The sequence below is a fragment of the Pongo pygmaeus genome, chromosome 14 (assembly GCF_028885625.2).
Source record: "Pongo pygmaeus isolate AG05252 chromosome 14, NHGRI_mPonPyg2-v2.0_pri, whole genome shotgun sequence".
NCBI classification, from domain to species: domain Eukaryota; kingdom Metazoa; phylum Chordata; class Mammalia; order Primates; family Hominidae; genus Pongo; species Pongo pygmaeus.
The window spans coordinates 48,129,563-48,151,610 of record NC_072387.2 but is presented as its reverse complement, the minus strand read 5'-3'; the positions used below and the strand labels follow the sequence as shown (position 1 = coordinate 48,151,610).

Sequence of the window (22,048 nt, the reverse complement as noted above, 5' to 3'; positions counted from 1 at the left end):
TTACTTTTAACGTGAGTATATAATATATAGAATGAATTCATTGACCTGTCAAATAAAAATCAGGTGTTTCTTTAAGTAAATAGCTGTCAGAGTTAATTTGGAAACATTTATAGAAGGTAAAGACATGAAAAAGCTTTGAGCTGGTTTGACAAAAATCGAGTTATGGAGAAGCTTATAGAGAGAATTAGTTCTTCCCACTTTTAAAGTGTTGAGGCAAGTCTCAATGTTTATTAATTGAAAATTGTAGACTAGCTGAAACAGTGTTATCACTTCTTTTAATGCCTTTAATTTTTAATGTTTCCTGTTGTTTTACCAGGGACCATCATCTTTAGTACAGAGGATGGAAAGTTGATGCTCAGTAAGACTGAAGATCCATTCTGCATTACGGAACTGTGGATTGTCTGTGGGTCCCTGGTGATTTCACACCTTCATTCACTCCTGCGGTCCCTGAACACCTACTTGGGGTCCTCATTGCCCTATCTGGTGAAAGATGGCATCCAGCCTGACTTGTACTGGAGTAATCTGGGCTTTGCTGTCTTTTCTTTGTGCTGCCACCTCCTGCGTGGGGTTCTTCATGCCTTACTGGCTCTGGGGATCACAGCTGGGCAAGCCTGTGTCCTTCGGTACCTTCCGGAGGTGCTCATATCCTGTGCATGATGAGAGTCGGCAGATGATGGTGATGGTGGAGGAATGTGGGCGCTATGCCTCCTTCCAGGGCATCCCCAGTGCAGAATGGAGGATCTGCACCATAGTGACCGGCCTGGGTTGTGGCCTCCTCCTCCTGGTGGCGCTCACTGCCCTCATGGGTTGCTGTGTTTCCGACCTCATCTCCAGGACAGTGGGAAGAGTGGCTGGAGGAATTCAGTTTCTTGGGGGTAAGTGACTTGCTGAGCTTGAGTTGTTTACTGGAATCCCAAAGCAGTATTAAAAGTTGTTTCAGTTGTCTACTGAGATTATTATAAATGACACCTGGAATGCATAAGAGAAATAGATTTGGAATGGCTTTGATGATAGGTTGCCAAAGTCAAGATTATTGTCAGAATTGCTTTACAACTTCAAGAGTTCCTAATTTCTGTACGTATACATCACTGGCCTGCTAAGTGCCACCTATGTGAAACAGTAACATCTAGGTTGTTTGAGGTGTAGTAGGGGCGACAGTTTGGATTTTATAGCTTCTTGTTCTTTATGTTAAACAATAGACAATTAGATTATCTTTGTCTTCATGGAATCCTCGGGTCTTTAAAGGTAAAGATTTCACAGAAAAGTGGAAAAGGTTTTTGATTCAACATTGTTATCATGAACCTCTAATACACTTTGGTGGATGGAAAATTTACTCTTGCCCAATCTTAAACTCTATTTCTAAATAAATGTTAACTATTTTAAATGAGAGATCAGTTTTATATAACAACTATGAACTTAACTATTCTACAGAGATAGCTGTCCACTTAATTACCTTGTTAGGTCTTAACTTTCCTGGGTGCTCTTGCTGTGGAAAAAAAGAAAAGGGATATTTAGCAAATGATGTGTGCTTGTCCCAGATGGACTGGATAGTTTCACTAACGCCAGAAAAGGTTTGATTTTTACTTGGATTCCCTCCAGCAAGTATTGCTTCAATATCTTTGGTCATATGGTTTTAATTGTACTTTATGTATTTTCCACTGTGCTTTTCACCTCCATTCTTCAACCTAACTGGCTGAACTTGTCTGATTTATAGTCCACCCTGGTGAAATATGACAACCTCCATAGATAGTGCAGAGTGAAGGGAAATAGGAAGCCTGGAAAACTTATACAATGTATTTGGAACTTCATTACAAAGTAAAGGACCGTTACTCCCTCATTTGGTGTTTTCTTACATTCTTTTGTGAAGAATCCAGAAGAAGAAAAACGAATTAAAAATGAGTAGTTGTGAGATAGTCTCCCATATTAGAGAACCCCAATGGATTATTTCAGAGTATTTAATATAAAACTTTCAAGTAACATTTTAAGTAAAGTTTAATTCTTGTGCTGAAAATGCAAGTGGCAAAGTTTTGTGTTTTGAAATGAGATAGAAAGTTTTGTTTTGAAGTGAGATAGAATTGTCCATTCTTTCCTTACTGATGTAACTTTGTTCTCATTTGGTTTTTTTCCCATTGGTTTTGCACCTTAGTCCCTCCCGGGAGGCAGTGTGGGGGACCTACCTGTCATCTCTTTACAGCTTCAATGTTTAACACTGACAAAAGTCTTGCATGTGATATGTATATTTACACAGGTATGTACTTAAAAGTATTAGGAAACCTAAAGAAGTTGTCATTGAAAGTGGAAATGTAAATTCAGAGTTTGAAAACTTCCAAATTTTAAGAATAGATTTTAAAAATAGAATTAATGCCAAGAGTATTTAAAATTTTTTTCTGTAAGAATAAACTTGGTCTGCTGTTTGTGTTTCACTTGGCTCAGGAAAAATGCTTAGGCAGTTTCATTTTCTCCTCTTATGGTAAATATTACTTTCCATTTTTCCTTCATTTTAGGGCAGGGCCTGCTATTATTTCTGGCAGAACAGGAAAATGCTTACAAAGAGAAATCAGTTTTTATTGATTATCTTTAAACGTGTAATGAAGGAAGGCAACAGGAAGTGAATCTGAGACCCATGAGATTTATGGTTCCTTCCCTAAGCTATGTATAGATTTTTTTTGAATTATATAGAGCTAAATGTTCTACTTTACAGAATACCCAAGGGGAGAGACAATTGGGGAAATTATATATATTTTTGAAGAACCATGTTTTTTTCTTTGTGTGTACTTTTCATGAACTCTGGCTTGGTAAGAGTTACTGACATTAAGCTAAGAGTATAATTTGTTAGTAGCAGCTGGCCTGGTGCGGTGGCTCACGCCTGTAATCCCAGAACTTTGGGAGGCCGAGGCAGGCGGATCACGAGGTCAAGAGATCGAGACCATCCTGGCTAACACGGTGAAACCCGGTCTCCACTAAAAAATACAAAAAAATTAGCCGGGCATGGTGGCAGGCGCCTGTAGTCACCGCTACTTGGGAGGCTGAGGCAGGAGAATGGCGTGAACCCAGGAGGTAGAGCTTGTAGTGAGCCGAGATCGGGTCACTGCACCCCAGCCTGGGCGGCAGAGCGAGACTCCGTTTCAAAATAAATAAATAAATAAATAAAATAAATTAAAAAAGAAATAAAATTTGTTAGTAGCAGCTGATATTTTCTCATTTCTCAAAAATATTTCTTATACTGGCAAAAATAATTCTGTATGTAAAATCTAAGAGGGTTTTACAGAATCTCACCTCTTGAGGGCACAAGTAAAGATACCCATTACCAAAGATAACAGTAAATTTAGAATTAAAAAATAACTTGAAATATGGAAAAAGTTTTAAAGAATCTGCTGTTTATCACTGTTACTTAATGGAGACCAGATGACCAAAAAAAAAAAAAAAAGCTTCGAAAAGAATTCCCTAGGTAGCTTGTTCATTTCATAATTGTTTGGATTTTTATTCACAAAAACTTATGCAGTAAGTAATTTTATTTTAATAAATTTTTCCTATGATGAGTTGGGTTTCATAAAGACTCGGCAGAATGCCAAACCAGTGAGTTCTATCAATCTCATAGACTGCCATGCTTCAGAAATGTAATCAACATACAGGGAACTTTGCTATGAGGCAGATTCTCCTGCTAAAAATGATATGCCCAGGAGGGTTATGTTTAGCTAAAGTTAGGCTGCTCCAAAAACAACAGGAAGCAGGAGAATGGCAAAATACAGAGGCATCCTGCTTAACCCCGCCTGCTGTGTCTAGAGTTTGCACATATGGTATAACATCAGGCAGTAAAACCCCTGCAGTACTTTGGAACAAGTTAAAGGACAAAATGTCAAACTTAATTCTGAATCTTCTTGCTATGGTTGGTTAGAGGTTAAAATGTCAGCTGTCAACTGATAGAGCAATGTAAAATGGGGCTGCCATACATGGATATTTTCTACCTATAGTAGGAATACCTCAAGGAGTCAGTGACTATCACTTCCTGTGGTAATCTGTACAGAAACTTTAATTGCCACCATCTCCATTTCATATTATAAGGTATGTTTATGTCTAACTTTAAAGAACCAGTGTGGGTTGAGTTACCCTCAACTGAGTTTTTAAAAGGCATGTAGAAAGGCTGTGGGAAATACAATGTAAAATAAAAATGTTAACATGTATATAGTGTGGTAAGGATGCTAGGAGAAAATAGAGGCTTTAATGTTTTTGATTGGTGAATGTAAAATTGTGTGCTTTCAAATACCGTTTTAGTCATTAAGGACTTTAACAGAATTTAAAAAAATTAATATCAAACTTTTTGATGCACGTATTAGTAAGATTTACATGCCCTGCAAATGATACGCGTAAGAACTTTGTAAAGACATATTAAGTGTATTTGTAAGTTCTGTCAGGTGGTGCTTGCAAATGTCAGAATCTGAATGTGTACATTTCATCTTAAGAAACTGCTGGTGCAGTAATGAAGTACCAAAGAGAGTCTCATATTTATATTATTCCACGTTTAGTTTGATCGTTAGTCATATATACATATGAAATGCGTGTGGAATGCTAATCAGCAGTAAACCATTACCTTTCCTGCTTAGACACTGTTCTGTTCTAAGAAGCCGGAGATCATCTCAACTAATTGATAGTTAAGTGCTGCTGAAGACAGTAATGATGTCAGAATGTTTCTTTGAACATCCCTTGCTCTATGTTATGAAAGCATCATTGCCTTTTCAGAGTCTCCTTACTGTAGAGTTCCACCTGGGCCTGTCTTTCATGCCTTGAGGGAGACTGCTTGGGACTCTCCTTCCCTTGCTTTACTGTAAACCTGACCTGTCATATGATATGGCACGTTATGCTTTTCTTTATATCCAAGCTCTCTGCCAAGTGACAGATGAGTAATAAGCTAAATAATGAGTGTTGGCATATTAATGGGCATAGTGGCTTTCTGTGACAGTGTCTTAACTGAAAACAGTTGCTCTAATTTAAAGAAATGTAGAGACTTCTTAGGCCGCTTGGGGAAGCAGGCAGGGTTCTTTTTTTTTTTTTTTTTAAATTATGCCTTATAGATTACTATAGTAACTACTCTTGTTTTATTTGGCTCACTCTAACCTATGATAGAAGGTCCAGGTGAGTTGTCTTGAGTTTTAAGCCAGCAGTTTTTAAACTCTAGTATCATCAGAATCACCTGCGGGACCTTTTAAAACACGGATTGCAGAATTTCTGTCAGTAGATTTGGTGGAGTACCTGATAGTTTGCACGTCTAACACGTTTTCAGGTGATGCTGCTGCTGCTGCTGGTTCAGAGACGACACCTTGAAAACCATGTTCTAAGTTAACCATTTTCTATTTAAGAAGATGAGACTTCTGGTAGATGGCTTACTTTCAGAACTGAGTTAAAGTGTAGTTGTGTCATAATCTGCTATAAACCTCTCTAAACTTGAACTATAAAGGGGGTCTACTGCTGTAGTTTGGTATTGATTTAGCACATTCTTGTTCCATTTCTCTTAGTTCTTGTCACAACAAATTGTCTGGAATTCTCTCTCAATGCATATTATATATAGATACATACATATATATGTTATAATATATGCATTATATATAACATTTCCTTTTATTTATCATTTTTTTATACCAGACACAAGATTTTATATATGAAGTATTCAAAATAAGACCTTAATACAACTTCTGAAGTTTGCATGCAGTGGATTTTCAGTAAGAAATTGTTAATTGAAAGATACGAAGACCGTACTATAGATCACAGGGATGGTCCTGGACATCCCTTGGCCAACTCTCTACAGTCATGTACATCTTGGAAACACAGAACGACTAGGCCAGGAGGGCACCCTAGGAGCCAGTCGTTCTGAATTTCTCCCGCAAGGTAGAATGGCACTTGAATCAGCTTTAACTAATGAAAAGATCTCCTGGTCTTCAGCATCTTTGGGGAAGAAGATGATAAACTCTTGCTCAGTGGTCATACTTTCTAGGGCCACAGACCATGCCTTTCATTACAACCACGAACACTGATACTATACAGGAGCAAGCTTGAGATGGAGGCCTACATGGTGAAACAGTGGGAGTGGGGCTTTGCCAGCCAGGAAGGAGTGAAAGGGAGATGCATGCTGGGCGTGGTGGCTCACGCCTATAATCCCAGCACTTTGGGAGTCCAAGGCAGGCTGATCACCTGAGGCCAGGAACTGGAGACCAGCCTGCCCAACATGATGAAACCCTGGCTCCGCTAAAAATATGAAAATTAGTCAGATGTGGTGGCGTGTGCCTGTAGTTCCAGCTAATCTGGAGGCTGAGGCATGAGAATCGCTTGAACCCAGGAGGCTGAGGTTGCAGTGAGCCGAGATTGTGCCACTGCAGCCTGGGTGACAGAGCAAGACTCTGTCTCAAAAAAAAGGAAAGAAAGGAAGATACACTGCAGGCAGCTCACAGCACCAGTGACAGCATGCACTCTAAGCTCAGGATTTATTAAAAGCAAGGATGTTGAGGAATTAATAAATCTTTTATAATATAGAAAACACAAAATTTTATATGTTTGTATCTAATAATGTTTTTATTTTTATTTATTTATTTATTTTATTATACTTTAAGTTTTAGGGTACATGTGCACAACGTGCGGGTTTGTTACATATGTATACATGTGCCATGTTGCTGTGCTGCACCCATTAACTCGTCATTTACATTAGGTATATCTCCTAATACTATCCCTCCCCCCTCCCCCCACCACACAACAGGCCCCAGTGTGTGATGTTCCCCTTCCTGTATCCATGTGTTCTCATTGTTCAATTCCCACCTAAGAGTGAGAACATGCGGTGTTTGGTTTTTTGTCCTTGCGATAGTTTGCTGAGAATGATGGTTTCCAGCTTCATCCATGTCCCTACAAAGGACATGAACTCATCATTTTTTATGGCTGCATAGTATTCCATGGTGTATATGTGCCACATTTTCTTAATCCAGTCTATCATTGTTGGACATTTGGGTTGGTTCCAAGTCTTTGCTATTGTGAATAGTGCCACAATAAACACATGTGTGCATGTGTCTTTATAGCAGCATGTTTTATAATCCTTTGGGTATATACCCAGTAATGGGATGGCTGGGTCAAATGGTATTTCCAGTTCTAGATCCCTGAGAAATTGCCACACTGACTTCCACAATGGTTGAACTAGTTTACAGTCCCACCAACAGTGTAAAAGTGTTCCTATTTCTCCAAATCCTCTCCAGCACCTGTTGTTTCCTGACTTTTGAATGATTGCCATTCTAACTGGTGTGAGATGGTATCTCATTGTGGTTTTGATTTGCATTTCTCTGATGGCCAGTGATGATGAGCATTTTTTCATGTGTCTTTTGGCTGCATAAATGTCTTCTTTTGAGAAGTGTCTGTTCATATCCTTCGCCCACTTATTGATGGGGTTATTTGTTTTTTTCTTGTAAATTTGTTTGAGTTCATTGTAGATTCTGGATATTAGCCCTTTGTCAGATGAGTAGATTGCAAAAATTTTCTCCCATTCTGTAGGTTGCCTGTTCACTCTGATGGTAGTTTCTTTTGCTGTGCAGAAGCTCTTTAGTTTAATTAGATCCCATTTGTCAATTTTGGCTTTTGTTGCCCTTGCTTTTGGTGTTTTAGACATGAAGTCCTTGCCCATGCCTATGTCCTGAATGGTATTGGCTAGGTTTTCTTCCAGGGTTTTTATGGTTTTAGGTCTAATGTTTAAGTCTTTAATCCATCTTGAATTAATTTTTGAATAAGGTGTAAGGAAGGGATCCAGTTTCAGCTTTCTACATATGGCTAGCCAGTTTTCCCAGCACCATTTATTAAATAGGAAATCCTTTCCCCATTTCTTGTTTTTGTCAGGTTTGTCAAAGATCAGATGGTTGTAGATATGCGGCATTATTTCTGAGGGCTCTGTTCTGTTCCATTGATCTATATCTCTGTTTTGGTACCAGTACCATACTGTTTTGGTTACTGTAGCCTTGTAGTATAGTTTGAAGTCAGGTAGCATGATGCCTCCAGCTTTGTTCTTTTGGCTTAGGATTGACTTGGCAATGCGGGCTCTTTTTTGGTTCCATATGAACTTTAAAGTAGTTTTTTCCAATTCTGTGAAGAAAGTCATTTGGTAGCTTGATGGGGATGGCATTGAATCTATAAATTACCTTGGGCAGTATGGCCATTTTCATGATATTGATTCTTCCTACCCATGAGCATGGAATGTTCTTCCATTTGTTTGTATCTTCCTTTATTTCATTGAGCAGTGGTTTGTAGTTCTCCTTGAAGAGGTCCTTCATGTCCCTTGTAAGTTGGATTCCTAAGTATTTTATTCTCTTTGAAGCAATTGTGAATGGGAGTTCACTCATGATTTGGCTCTCTGTTTGTCTGTTATCGGTATATAAGAATGCTTGTGATTTTTGCACATTGATTTTGTATCCTGAGACTTTGTTGAAGTTGCCTATCAGCTTAAGGAGATTTTAGGGTGAGACGATGGGGTTTTCTAGATATACAATCATGTCATCTGCAAACAGGGACAATTTGACTTCCTCTTTTCCTAATTGAATACCCTTTATTTCCTTCTCCTGCCTAATTGCCCTGGCCAGAACTTCCAACACTATGTTGAATAGGAGTGGTAAGAGAGGGCATCCCTGTCTTGTGCCAGTTTTCAAAGGGAATGCTTCCAGTTTTTGCCCATTCAGTATGATATTGGCTGTGGGTTTGTCATAGATAGCTCTTATTATTTTGAGATACGTCCCATCAATACCTAATTTATTGAGAGTTTTTAGCATGAAAGTTTTTGAATTTTGTCAAAGGCCTTTTCTGCATCTATTGAGATAATCATATGGTTTTTGTCGTTGGTTCTGTTTATATGCTGGATTACATTTATTGATTTGTGTATGTTGAACCAGCCTTGCATCCCAGGGATGAAGCCCACTTGATCATGGTGGGTAAGCTTTTTGCTGTGCTGCTGGATTCAGTTTGCCAGTATTTTATTGAGGATTTTAGCATCGATGTTCATCAGGGATATTGGTCTAAAATTCTCTTTTTTTGTTGTGTCTCTGCCAGGCTTTGGTATCAGGATGATGCTGGCCTCATAAAATGAGTTAGGGAGGATTCCCTGTTTTTCTATTGATTGGAATAGTTTCAGAAGGTATGGTACTAGGTCTTCCTTGTACCTCTGGTAGAATTCGGCTGTGCATCCATCTGGTCCTGGGCTTTTTTTGGTTGGTAAGCTATTAATTATTGCCTCAATTTCAGAGCCTGTTATTTGTCTATTCAGGGATTCAACTTCTTCCTGGTTTAGTCTTGGGAGAGTGTATGTGTTGAGGAATTTATCCATTTCTTCTAGATTTTCTAGTTTATTTGCATAGAGGAGTTTATAGTATTCTCTGATGGTAGTTTGTATTTCTGTGGGATCGGTGGTGATATCTAACAATGTTTTTAAATGATGTTTCCAAATCCTCATGGTCACCAGTTTAGTTTTTTACATACATTTTTTTTTCTAAAAAACTTGTTTTCTAAACCTTAACGTGAGAAAGATTTTTATTGTTTTGATGCTTTCCTGTGAAGTTTCTAAGTTCTCCATATCAGAATTCAATGCAATATTCTTTTTTTTTTTTTGAGATGGAGTTTTGCTCTTGTCATCCAGGCTGGAGTGCATTGGTGTGATCTTGGCTCACTGCAACCTCTGCCTGCTGGGTTCAAGCGATTCTTCTGCCTTGGCCTCCCTAGTAGCTGGGATTACAGGCACCTGCCACCATGCCCGGCTAATTTTAGTATTTTCAGTAGAGATGGTGTTTCACCTTGTTGGCCAGCTGGTCTTGAACTCCTGACTTTAGGTGACCCGTCCGCCTCAGTCTCCGAAAGTGCTGGGATGACAGACGTCAGCCACTGCACCCAGCCTCAATACAATATTCTTTAGCTCTCTAGTAGGCTTAAAACTCACCAGAGAGCTTATCCCATGTAAAGAGTCCAAGGCCTAGCCCCAGAGAGACTGCTGGGAGGGTCTGGGTGGGGCCCAGGGAGCACTTTGAACAAACTCCCCATGTGTTCTAGACACAGATGGTCCACAGACCGTATTTGGAGAAACACAAACCAATTTTATTTGCCTAAAACCTCATATTGTACTAGTATTGGGATGCAGACTTACACCACTGTTAAGCTTAGAGTGAATCATCGTTACCTCTGTAGTGGTCATTTTGAGGGTGATGTGATTTGAGCTGCAGAACATCAGAATTGGTGTAGGAACAGATGCATTTATTGTTGGTTTTGCTTTTATATTGCTTGCTGACCTTAGGTGATGGTTAGCCTTGTATATACACTCATAAAAAAGAATGAAATATTTTCTATGCTATACTTAGATGAGGACCATATTTTGATGTATGACTCCAGCTACAAATTGCAAACCCCACCATCATTCCCAATGCTGTGTTTTTCCTCCTTCATCCTGCAACAATGTGATGTTGCTGCTACATGTTCTGTTAGAGTGGGCTCAGATCTAGTTTCTTTTTTGTCAAATTTATCAGTTTTTCCCTGTTTTGAGTTACTGTTTTTTACTTTTTAACTTTGTATTTTTGAAGTAAAAATAATAATCATAGTAAGTCTTAAAATAGTGGGATATAGAGTTTTCCATTATACTTGGACTTACTAGCAGCTGTGAAACACTTTTTCGCTAGAATTATTTATTTTTGATGTGGTTCAATTCTCCATTTACTTTAGGCAAAATCTTTCAAAAAGAGTTGTTTGATTTTTAACTTACTTCCCTTAGTTTCCACCAGCAAACACAGCCATAGCCAGATACCCCTGAGGCCATGGTCAGTATGGATTAGTTAGCCTCACTAACAGACTGAAATGCAAATTGTTGACCTGTCTTGTGAAAACAAATTGTTAGTCACAAAGGAAACCAACTGAGGAATGTAAATTCATAAACATTTCCGTAGAAAGAACTCAAAAACCACACTCAAGAGATCTTTACATCATTCTGTGTATCATATCATACTTACATATCAATGATACTTATATGATTCTATGTAAGTATCATGAGATGCATACAATTTGCACTCCACGCAAAGTCATCACTGTTATACACTCTGTATTTGAACTCTCCAGGTTGGCAAGGGTGTCTTATTGTGGGTGTTGGTTATAATCAGAAAGAATAAAAGTAGCAACTCAAAACTTTTATTCTTGGATGTCACAAGAGTTGATCTTGTTGCTCCCTTGAAGCATCAGCCTTAACTGAGTTCTGAGGAGCATTAATTCCTGGGTGTACCAATAGGTGCGACCAGGAAAAAGAAAAACAGTCTTAGGGACAAGTATGCTTGAGAAGCACTTGGTTTTGGAAAGTTAATAGATTCATTGCAGCAGAACTTCACAGAGCTTTTGGTGTGTTGATGCATATTGCCAATCTCCTAGATAAAATGGGGAGGAATATAGGATTCAATATTTTCCTAATTTATTTGGGTCCTGCACCCTGAAGGGAACCTTGATCTGTAGAACATATTCAGTTTTCATTTCACCTCAGTGAAGCAGGTGATTAATTTTTTTTTTTTAACAGATGAGAACACTGAATTTTAGAGCATGAAAACCAAAGTTATCCCATTAGTTACTGACTAGGCTATGAATACTATCACCATAATATTAAAAGTGTTGATTAAACTTCTACTTTATATTATATTTAGAAATCAGAATTTTTGTTCACCATGAATAAGTCTCAACAAAAGGGAATATTCTTATTGTCTCTTTGGCCCTCAGTTTATGATTCTGGTATGATAGAAATACTTGTAATATGATGTAGCAACTTTTTGTCAATATTCAAAAATTGTATTACATGTTAATATTAATAATGTAATGTGTAATAGAGAGGCCATTTGGGGAGAATGCCAAAATATCTGACCAAAGCAAGCATACTGTCTTTTAAAAATTATTTAACAGACGATCATGTGCTGGCTAAATTTTCTAGTGTAGACACCCATTGTTGGAAGCCTTTGTAATAATCCTTTATTAAGGTTAATGATAATGTTAATTCCAAAGGACATATTTCTTAAATAACAAAACCAAAGGCTTTGTGTCTTTCTTTAAAAATGAAGGATAATGTCCTACTTTATCAATCCGGATCAATAAAATGTAGAAACAAATGGAAGTTTTAGCTATATCATAATAAAAAAAAGTCCAGGAATTTCTCATAGATTTTTAAATGGTCATTTTTAGAGGCTCATGGGGTTGGATACAACATTGCTCAGTTCTGGTCATTAATATTGGTTAAGTTATTATTGGGGATCTAGTTTTTAAAAAATTTTCTTTATCTGGGCTGGGTGCGGTGACTCACATCTGTAATTAATCCCAGCACTTTGGGAGGCCGAGGTGGGCAGATCATGAGGTCAGGAGTTCGAGACCAGCCTGACCAACATGGTGAAACTCCATCTTTACTAAAAATACAAAAATTAGCCAGGTGTGGTGGCACGCGCCTGTAATCTCGGCTACTCAGGAGGCTGAGGCAGGAGAATCGCTTGAACCCGGGAGGCAGAGGTTGCAGTGAGCTGAGGTGGCGCCGCTGTACTCCAGCCTGGGCAACAGAGCAAGACTCTATCTCAAAAAAAAAAAAAAAAAATTATCTGGTAGATGTCATTCCAGTTAGTGATTTGCTGTTAGAATTCATGAAATTGAAATTGTAAGCTCCAGAGCTGACCTGCTTATCACTTCAGTAAATAATTACCCTCCATGGGTCTCAGATTTTTAATGATCAAATAGCACCAGGTATCTTGATGTACAAAGCATGTATAAAAATATTGTTGGATAAAAAAGAAAGTTTCATTTTATGGTTCTTTGTTTTTCTTATCTCTTCAAATAGGGTAGGAACTATGACTTATATTTTTATTCTAGCGCTGCAGTGACTAGAATAGTAAATGACACTTTATATATCCAATTAATACTTGATGTATTCTTTAGATTTAATTATTTATTAGCAACACTTGTATCTACAAGGTGTGACCTTATTCTTCTGTACCTCATGGGAATATTTCAAAGATAAAAGGAAGTAATGCTGCCAATGTGAAGAAATTTAAGCAATGTCCCCTTAGAACTGAGGTTCCTGCATAATGTTAGTTCTTTGGAAAAAGTATTTAGTCGTCATGTATGTTGAAATGATGGTGTGTCATACTACAGTTCCCTCTTCAAGCTCATTTTAAAAGCTCTGAATAATTCTGCAATAAACAAACCAGCTTAAGTTTATTTAACACTTTGTTTCACAAACTTATTTGCGAATGGCAGGGCCCTATTTACTTGTAATATGCATTAACATCTCTTTGAATTAATGGTCAACAGAACAAACTTTGGGAAATACCAAGTTAAAGTATGTTGTAAATCCAGGGGACTGGTGGTTAAGGGCATTTACTTATCGAGTGCCCACTGTATGTCAATTAATGTGCTACGTGTTGGGATAAAAATTGGGTTCCTGCTGTTGCTGAGCTCACGGTCTTATAGAGGAAACTAACATGCAAGGTATAATTACAGTCCAAGGACTCATGATATGTAACACACACACTTCTGTGTTTTACTCAGACGGTGATCAGCTGGTGAGGCTCACTCGGCAGCCACGTGAGGGGCTCAGCAGCCTCACACACTGTGTGCCACTCGCTTTCCATCCCGCCCTTTCCCTGCTTGGCTGTAAATCACAAGGACTACGTTTCCTGGAAGCCTTAGCATCTGGCACTTGGATATCCGGCCAGTGGGAGGCGCTTTTGGAAGACAGAAGGAGACTGGGAGAATCCAGGTTATTTCTCCTTCTCTTGTTTTTCCTTGTGCAGTTTCGTGGGCATGGTTCTCTCCTCCTAGAAAGCCCTGCCCTTCATGGTCCCAGCTCTCATCAGAAAATCACAACATGATCCTACCCTAGTTAGGAAGCCCAGAACTCTCATCACTAGTAATGCCATCTTCTGTCAATATCACTCCTATCTAATGGACAGCAATAGTTTTCTGTTGATGCTACTTTCTGGGTTGGCTCTTTAGCTCCTGTTTGGCCTTTTAGCTCTTCCGTCATCTGTAGAACCAATTTCTTGTACAAAATTCTCTGTGTTTGAAATATCTAGGATGGTTTTGGCTTCCCTGGATGGACCCTGGGTGAAACACAATACATAATTCAAATTCATCCTGCTGCCAAGGCAGTATGGAGGATTGTGTCTTGCTGTGAACTTATAGGATTTTTGATGACTAGACCAAAGTCACAGATGTTTAATCTAGGAATGTCCAGGGTCCACTGGAGTATGAACAAAATGCTGCAGGTGTGCAGGGCAGGAGTGACATTGAGTCTGGGAAGGCGTCATAGCAGAGGTGCTAGTTGACCTGGGTCTGGTGAGCAGACAGCCTCCTCAGCCTTCAGACAGGGGAACATCAAGTCCTCAAAGCCAACGAATCGTTAAGAGATCTGGTGGGAGTTCAGGGAATGGTAATGGATTTACTGCAAGGTATGAGGTGAGAGTGATGTGATAGGGACTAATGTGGAGAGGACAGATGGAGTCAGGTTATGAAGGCCCCAATTTATGTTCCAAGCTGAGGATTCTTTTTTTTTTTTCGAGATGGAGTTTCACTCTTGTTGCCCAGGCTGGAGTGAGGTGGTGCAATCTTGGCTCACTGCAACCTCTGCCACCTGGGTTCAAGCAATTCTTCTGCCACAGCCTCCTGAGTAGCTGGGATTACAGGCGCATGCCACCATGCCTGGCTAATTTTTATATTTTTAGGAGAGACAGGGTTTCGCTATGCTGGCCAGGCTGGTCTTGAACCCCTGACCTCAGGTGATCTACCCACCTTAGCCTCCCAAAGTGCTAGGATTACAGGCGTGAGCCACCGTGCCTGGCCCCAAGCTGAGGATTATGTACTTAACTAAATTGAAGCTTTTGAGTGGCTATGGGTGCAGCTGACTTAGGAACTATATAGTCTAGTAGCAGTGAGGAGCAGAGATTGGCTTGGGGAACACTAAAAGCAGGAAAGGCAGTTACAGGCCTGTTATAGCAATGTTGGCCAGCGATGGTGAGAATCTCAGTGAAGCTGTGGGAACAGAAAGAAAAGGATTTTGAAGAATTTTCTGGAGTCAAGCCCTGCTGTCACAATGAATATTTTTAGATGAATAGATGAATGAATGAATATCTCAGTAATTTTATATCTCTGTTTATATAAGTAGCCAGCATTTTCTTTTTTTCTTTCTAGTTCCTCAAAAGTTAATGAAAAGGGGGAAAGAAAATACATAAATTACAACTGTTTTGGCTTTCAGTGGGTTATTTTTTAAAGTAGTAAATATTGTCGTTACCATGGTATGTAGATGTGACTTATTATACAGCTTTACAATGTGCATATCTCTGATTTTAGAATCATTTGCACATTGGTGTGCATGTAAGCATGTGTTACTAACTGCCCAGCACACCTGGGGGCTTAAAAGGTGCATACTGATGACAATTAAAGCAGCTGACAGTGTCACTGAACTTCACTGCTTCACACAAAAAGACACTCTTTTTTTCTTCCTAAAAATGCAGGAAATGCTGTGTATGTGTATATATATACACACAATAATTAGATGTAAGAGTGATTTTATGCATCTCATTTTCATAAACAATTTGACGTTTTCTTTTTTTCCCCTCCACGTTTTAATGAATCTATTCTTATTTTATTAGTCTAGAGAGCTGATGGGAGTTCAGGGAATGGAAACAGATTTACTACAAGGTATGGGGTGAGGGTGCCCCATATATTTTTTGGAGAAAAATCTAGTAGATTTTAATCATAGCTAAAGTTAAAATATCCTAAATTTTATTAGGTTAAGCATCCTGCAATAGCCATTAATGGCTTCCTTTTTGCCCAAGAAGAATATCTCATAACACATGATACATAATACTATGAAAAGAAAAACTTTTGACAAATTGAATTTAATAGCTTATTTGAACAAAGAATGATTCTCTAATCAGGCAGCCCTCAGAACCAAAGGAGGCTCAGAGAGTCCCACTGGGCAAACAGGTGGGCAGGGAGCATTTATAGACAGAAATGGAAGTGAGGTACAGAAACAGCTTGATCAATAATTTGATATTTTAAATTATACCTATATTTTACTTATAAAGAAATAAATGAATGTTATTTATCAACCTGTTTACCATTGAAAATTGCTATCAGTCACCTGTAGTAAATTGATCTTTTAGTCTGGAGACCTAATAGATTGCCTTCACAGCTTATGTTAGTTGTGTTACAGCTATATATTAAAGTAAAGCAAATAAACTAGCTATCCCTTGATTGTTGTCTATGAGTTAATGCTCATGGTATGTCCCAAGAGCCAATTGCATTGAAGGCCATGACACACAAAACGTACTCTTGTCAATCTAGTATAATTTATAGTTCTCATATATTTGCCATATCACATTTTTGGGAAAAGCAATGTGCCTGTAAGCTGTAAAATGTTATGATTCTGTGATAAAATATAATCCTCATTGGATATTGTGCTCCTTAGCAAGACTCACTATGTATGAGGCATGGATTTCCTAGTTGTTTCTGTATATTCCCTCAAGCTCCAGAAGTTGTATTAAAGCACATACCTCTAATGCCATCTTATGATGAGATTATCCTGTTTGCCCTCTCAGTAATCTACTAATGCACCTTCCATATGGGTGTATTGGGGTGGTGTGGGGTGCAGTTGGGCACACACATAAAGCAGTGGACTCCTTACAGGACTATGTCATTTCAACATGTGTGTGGCTGGAAAGTGGAAACCTAGGTACATGGTCAGAGTCACCATAGACCTCTTGTTTTTGGCAAGATTTGGCTCCCCATAACAATCCAAGCTCCCTGTATTATTTCTTCTTCCTGTCTGTGTGTACACAGTTGCCTTGGGTAGAAGTATGAGGTTTTCGATGTTCTCTTCATGTCTAGAAGGGAACTACAATGGAGTCATTATTTTCTGCAGTTTGGTATATGTTGGAATGTTGTTTTTGTTGTTTTGCCCTTCTTACTTGGGTTTGCATTACCCAATCTAAAGGGAAAATTATAATCCTAGACATTAAGGCTGTTCCTTTCTAGACTCTATAGTCAGGTCTACGTAAGAATATTACTTACCATAACATTACTCTAAAGAAGAATATTAACTCTAGTCTTAAAGGAAGTTACCCTGGTACACACTAGATTTAAAAACATAAAGAAAAAAATTAATGTTTTTTTTTTTTTTTTTTGAGACAGTTTCACTGTTGTTGCCCAGGCTGGAGTACAATGGCGCTCTCAGCTCACCGCAACCTCTGCCTCCCGGGTTCAAGTGATTCTCCTGCCTCAGCCTCCCGAGTAGCTGGGATTACAGGCATGTGCCACCATGCCCGGCTAATTTTTGTATTTTTAGTAGAGACGGGGTTTCTCCATGTTCATCAGGCCACCTCAGGTGATCTGCCTGCCTTGGCCCTCCCAAAGTGCTGGGATTACAGGTGTGAGCCACCATGCCCGGCCATTGGTTCTCTGTTTTTATTCACTTATTCAACAAATGTATTTTAGGTGTCAGGCTCTGCTCTAGGCCCTGGAGATAGAGTGCTGCTCAGAAAAGTCTGGATCTTGCCTACTAAGAATCTAAATCTAGTAAGAGAGACAAACATTAATCAAATTCCCCCCAAAATGAAAGTAAAATTACAGACATGATAAACATTAGAAAGAGAAAATATATCACAGGCAGGCATGACCTAGATGGGTGCCAAGGAAGACCTTCCTAAGGAAGTCAGGCTGGAGTCGAGGCCTGACATGGAGGAGGAGGGGAGGGAGACTCTCAGAGAGGGAACAGCAGGGACAAGACGAGGCGCTTGGGTGTGAGGGAACAAGTTGCCTTCGAGGCATGCTAGACCGGAGGACATGAGGGAGGATGGGTCAGGTAAAGCTGGAGAGGGAGGCAGTGGTCAGAAGGACTTGCATTGAGGATTTGTTCAGGATATTTATGAGATTAAAAGCCAATGAAGAGGTGAAGAGGTATGAACCAGGAGGTGCTGTTTATCCCTGTACTTGCTTGCACGAGAAATTTGTTCATTTAGGCAAACCGTGGGAGAGTTAACTTGAGGGTTTGTTGGCTGGAAGGCACCTGGATTCACTTATGCTAGTCCTTGTGAGGTAGAGGTAACCATTATTGTAATTTGGAAAGAGAAAATGTCATTCTGGAATTTCTGTACGTATTGTTTGAACGTGTAAGTTAACACTGGTGTCTAGGTATTTGATTAGGAGGTACAACTGTTAGAATTTTGCACCTAGCCATATGTGGTAGCTCACACCTGTAATCCTAGCACTTTGGAAGGCTGAGGCCAGTGAATTGCTTGAGCCCGGGAGTTCAAGACCAGCCTGGGCAACATGGCAAAACCCTGTTTCTACAAAAAATACATAAAAATTATCCGGGCATGGTGGCATGCGTCTGTGGTCCCAGCTACTCAGGGGGCTGAGGTGGGAGGATCACTTGAGCCTGGGAGGCAGAGGTTGCAATGGGCTGAGATTGTGCACTGCACTCTAGCCTGGATGACAGAGCAGGACGCTGTCTTAAAAAAAAAAAGAATTTGGCATCCTGTACATTTTCTTCATAAAATATTGTATGCTTGTGATAACTTAATTTTTGCAATTAGGTGTATAATGTCTTTCTTCTCTGATTGTAACTCCCCAAGGTCAGAGGTCTGTTTTAATCACCACACTATTTCCAGAGCCTACCAAAGTGCCTGATAGAGATTGCAATAATAATTTGCTCTCTGCCTGAGACTTAATATAATATGGCCTCCTTGAAAAGCTGTTGTATATATACTTTTAACCCAGTTCAATTTTGCAGCTTTTGATCCAATTTCTACTTTGCAGAATGGCAGATGCTAGGCTTTGTGCTGAATAATGACTAAAATATGACGATGTCTGTCTTCAGGAGGCTCAAAATCTGGTGTGTGGAATTGTACAGGTGAATGATGCAGCTGCTAAGATGATTGCTATTTGGTTGATATCCTCAAGATCCTGTAAGATACACATATTGGGTAAGCTATGGAACAAGGTCATCGTCTGTCTGCCTTAGCCAAACTCAGCTGCAGACCCTGAATCCTTTCTCCTGAATTTTCAGTTTTGCCATTAAAATCACACCCCCACAAAAGGGCCAGGCAAGGGTACATTCAGATCTCTTGAATATTTTGCTACTGATCAAATTCCTACATTGTGAAATGCCTTCCCATTGGTTGGGGGTTAGCTGTGGTAGCCACATGATCATTAAATTTCCATCCTCTCCCCTGATTCTGCTTTATAGGATTGGCTCTGCATTGATTTCCTTAATGGCCTTACCCTCCAAATACCCCACTTTGATAAAAGTCTCACTGGACTACAATTCACATGGTTGGGTCTTGTTACCCTCTTCTTAGCGATTTGCAGAATGAGACCCTGGACTCTGGGACATGTAAGACAGAAAGAGAGTGAGATGAAAGATGGGATGAGAAATGCAGTCGATGTGACTTGGCAACTGATTGTCATGTGAGATTATGCATCAGTAGCAGCTCTCTCTTTTCAAGTCCATGTGCCTCGTAGAATGAGGCCGCTGCTTTTGGAGACTGATGTGTCTACAGGAGGCCTGATTTAGGAAGCAAGGGGATGAGTTGAGTTCTGGACAGCTTTTGGTTCAAGTTCTGCAGGGACTTTAAGGTGGACAGTTGGAAACACTGGGCATAGAGCTCATGAGAAACATCAGGGTAAAATACATAGATTTATGAAAACAGTGTTTTGAAAACCTTCACGTGAGTAGATACTACTTCATTTACTCTTAAAAACACATGGCTTTTGAATTTTGACATTTTCTTTTACATTTGACTGTACTGGTTGAAAGGCAAGCTCCTAGCTGTGTCTACTTTAATCATAATTTTAAGCCTCCCCTCAGATAGTGCCAGCTGCTTAACAGTTACTACGCCGGTGGACCAGGATGATGGAGAAGTTTGTATTTTATAGGAATAGCACTTTTTTTTGGTTTGTTTTTGGTCTGGAATAGATTGCAATAAAAATCAAAGTAGGAAAAAAATTATGATGTTCATTAACAAAAGATATCTTGGGGGAAAGCAGAATCTAGAAGTGACCATGTAGTTAAAAAAAAAAAAAGAGATAAGAAAGCTGAATATTTTAATTTCTTCTTCTTTTTTTTTTTTGTCTCATGCATAAAGATAGTATTCTATTTTGATCGCCTGGTGGAAGAAAGTCAGTTCATTTATCTCATCCACCCACTGGTGGCTATCCTGATTATAGCCTCCTGGTAGGAACCATTTAAAATTCAATTTGGCTGTCTGTGCCCTTGGTGCTCAGTAGGTTTCATTAAATTACACAGCAGTGAGCTCTTCTTCCCTGTGTGCCACCTTTTGATGTACATTTGACTTCAGTGTAATTTCAGACAATTGTACTTTGTGTGGAGTGGCTTTACCATAATAATCTTGCAGTCCAGATGGGGCAGATCTGGAAATCTGAATCTGATGGGATTCTAAGATGGTGGAAAATATTGGACCAGGAAAATATTTTCATTTCTCTATACTTTCCTTATTTAGCTTGTTAGGCTTGTAGGGTTTGGCAGATTGTTTCTGTAGCATTACTTACAGCATGAGATTAGAATAACATTTTCCCCCTATGTGGGATGCTTTAGGATTTTACATGCAGTCAGATTCCAGAAAAAACTGTTTCCTTGAGTCTGTAAGTAAAATGAAGTGTTAGTACTTTTTTCTTGTATTAGCAAGTCTTAAAGTACTGCCTTTATTTGTGTGTTCACATTACTCTATGACCATGTGTTGTCGTGCAAAGCAAATGAACAGAGGATCTGGACAGACAGGGTTAAATTCTGCCACTTATCAGTTTCCTGGTTCTGGACAAGTTACAGACTCTTGGCCTCAGGTCCTTTGTTTACAGGACGTAATAGTAATATTAGGTCTTAATAGTAATATTAACTCTTCGAATTTTTGTGAAGTTTAAAAACATGTAAGTTACGTAATATCAGCCGTGATAAAGTAGATTCCCAATAAATGGTTGCTATTACCAACAGCTGGTTACATAAATATTTATTGAATCCTGCTCTGTGCTAGGCAACATTCTAGATACTGGGGAAAATGTAATGAACAGAAGCAGACTAAGAAAGAACAGTAAAGAATTATAAAGAACTGTAAAGGAAGAACTACAAAGAAAGGACTTTGGTTCTATTTTCATCTACTTTTAGTTTTCTATTGCTTTCCCATTGCATTTCCTTAGCTAGCTGATTTTTGAACTTGTAATATTCTTATTGGTAGGTGACTTCTTATTCAGGACCTGGTAAATATACTGTGTTACTAGATATATTTGACCTCCACAGATCATAATTTGAGATGCCATGCAGATATCCTTATGCATGTTCTCAGTGTCTGGACAAGTTTTTTTTTTTTTTTTAACACCTGTCACCACATACTGGGTTTTCTTACTTCTGATTGCATTTTAAATATCATCTGTCCCTTCTGTGAGACCCCATCTTTAATTCCGCATCTCTCTTCCCATATGCTTTCATGTGTTTATAGTCTGATTACTACCTGTTCATAAATTTGTATTTTTATCTGTTTTGCATAACCACTGAGACCAATTAAAAGTACAATTAGTTCTTTAGAGTTCTAAGTCAACTAATGCCAGCTACTTTTAATATGGCACTTCATAATATACAAGAAATGTTTGTATACATTTTCTCATTTAATCTTAAGGTTCTGCTGCAGCTTTGTGCTTGAAACTGTAATAGGTACTATGGGAACAAAGAAGTAAATATACTACAGGGCTGTGACCCTGAGGAGTTTATAAATTCATTGCTTTGGTCACTAGACTCTTTTCCTCAGAAAGATGCCATTGTTATTCTACCAACAGCAAGCTTCAGTATCATGTTATATTGCTAGATCGTTATTCTATCTTCACAAAATGAAACTTGCCAGTGATATTTGCAGGTGTATGTTGAAGTGATATTTTCTAAGATTAGGGCTCAATTCAGGGGTTTCGAAGCTTTCATTTCTGATCCTCGGAGGAATTGAGCAAAATAAAAAGAAAATAATATCTTTGATGGTTGTAT

At 38.9% G+C, this 22,048-nt stretch overlaps 1 protein-coding gene across 1 annotated transcript in view; it reads left to right on the top strand.

Annotated features, from left to right (window-relative positions):
- The first annotated feature begins 315 nt into the window (after nucleotides 1-315).
- The window catches only part of LHFPL6 (LHFPL tetraspan subfamily member 6), a 257,485-nt gene continuing 235,752 nt past the window's right edge, over nucleotides 316-22,048 (top strand). The window contains exon 1 of the mRNA XM_054445885.2: nucleotides 316-875. Within this exon, the coding sequence (XP_054301860.1) occupies nucleotides 491-875 (385 nt within the window). The 5' untranslated portion in view covers nucleotides 316-490. The remainder of the gene's footprint in view (nucleotides 876-22,048) is intronic.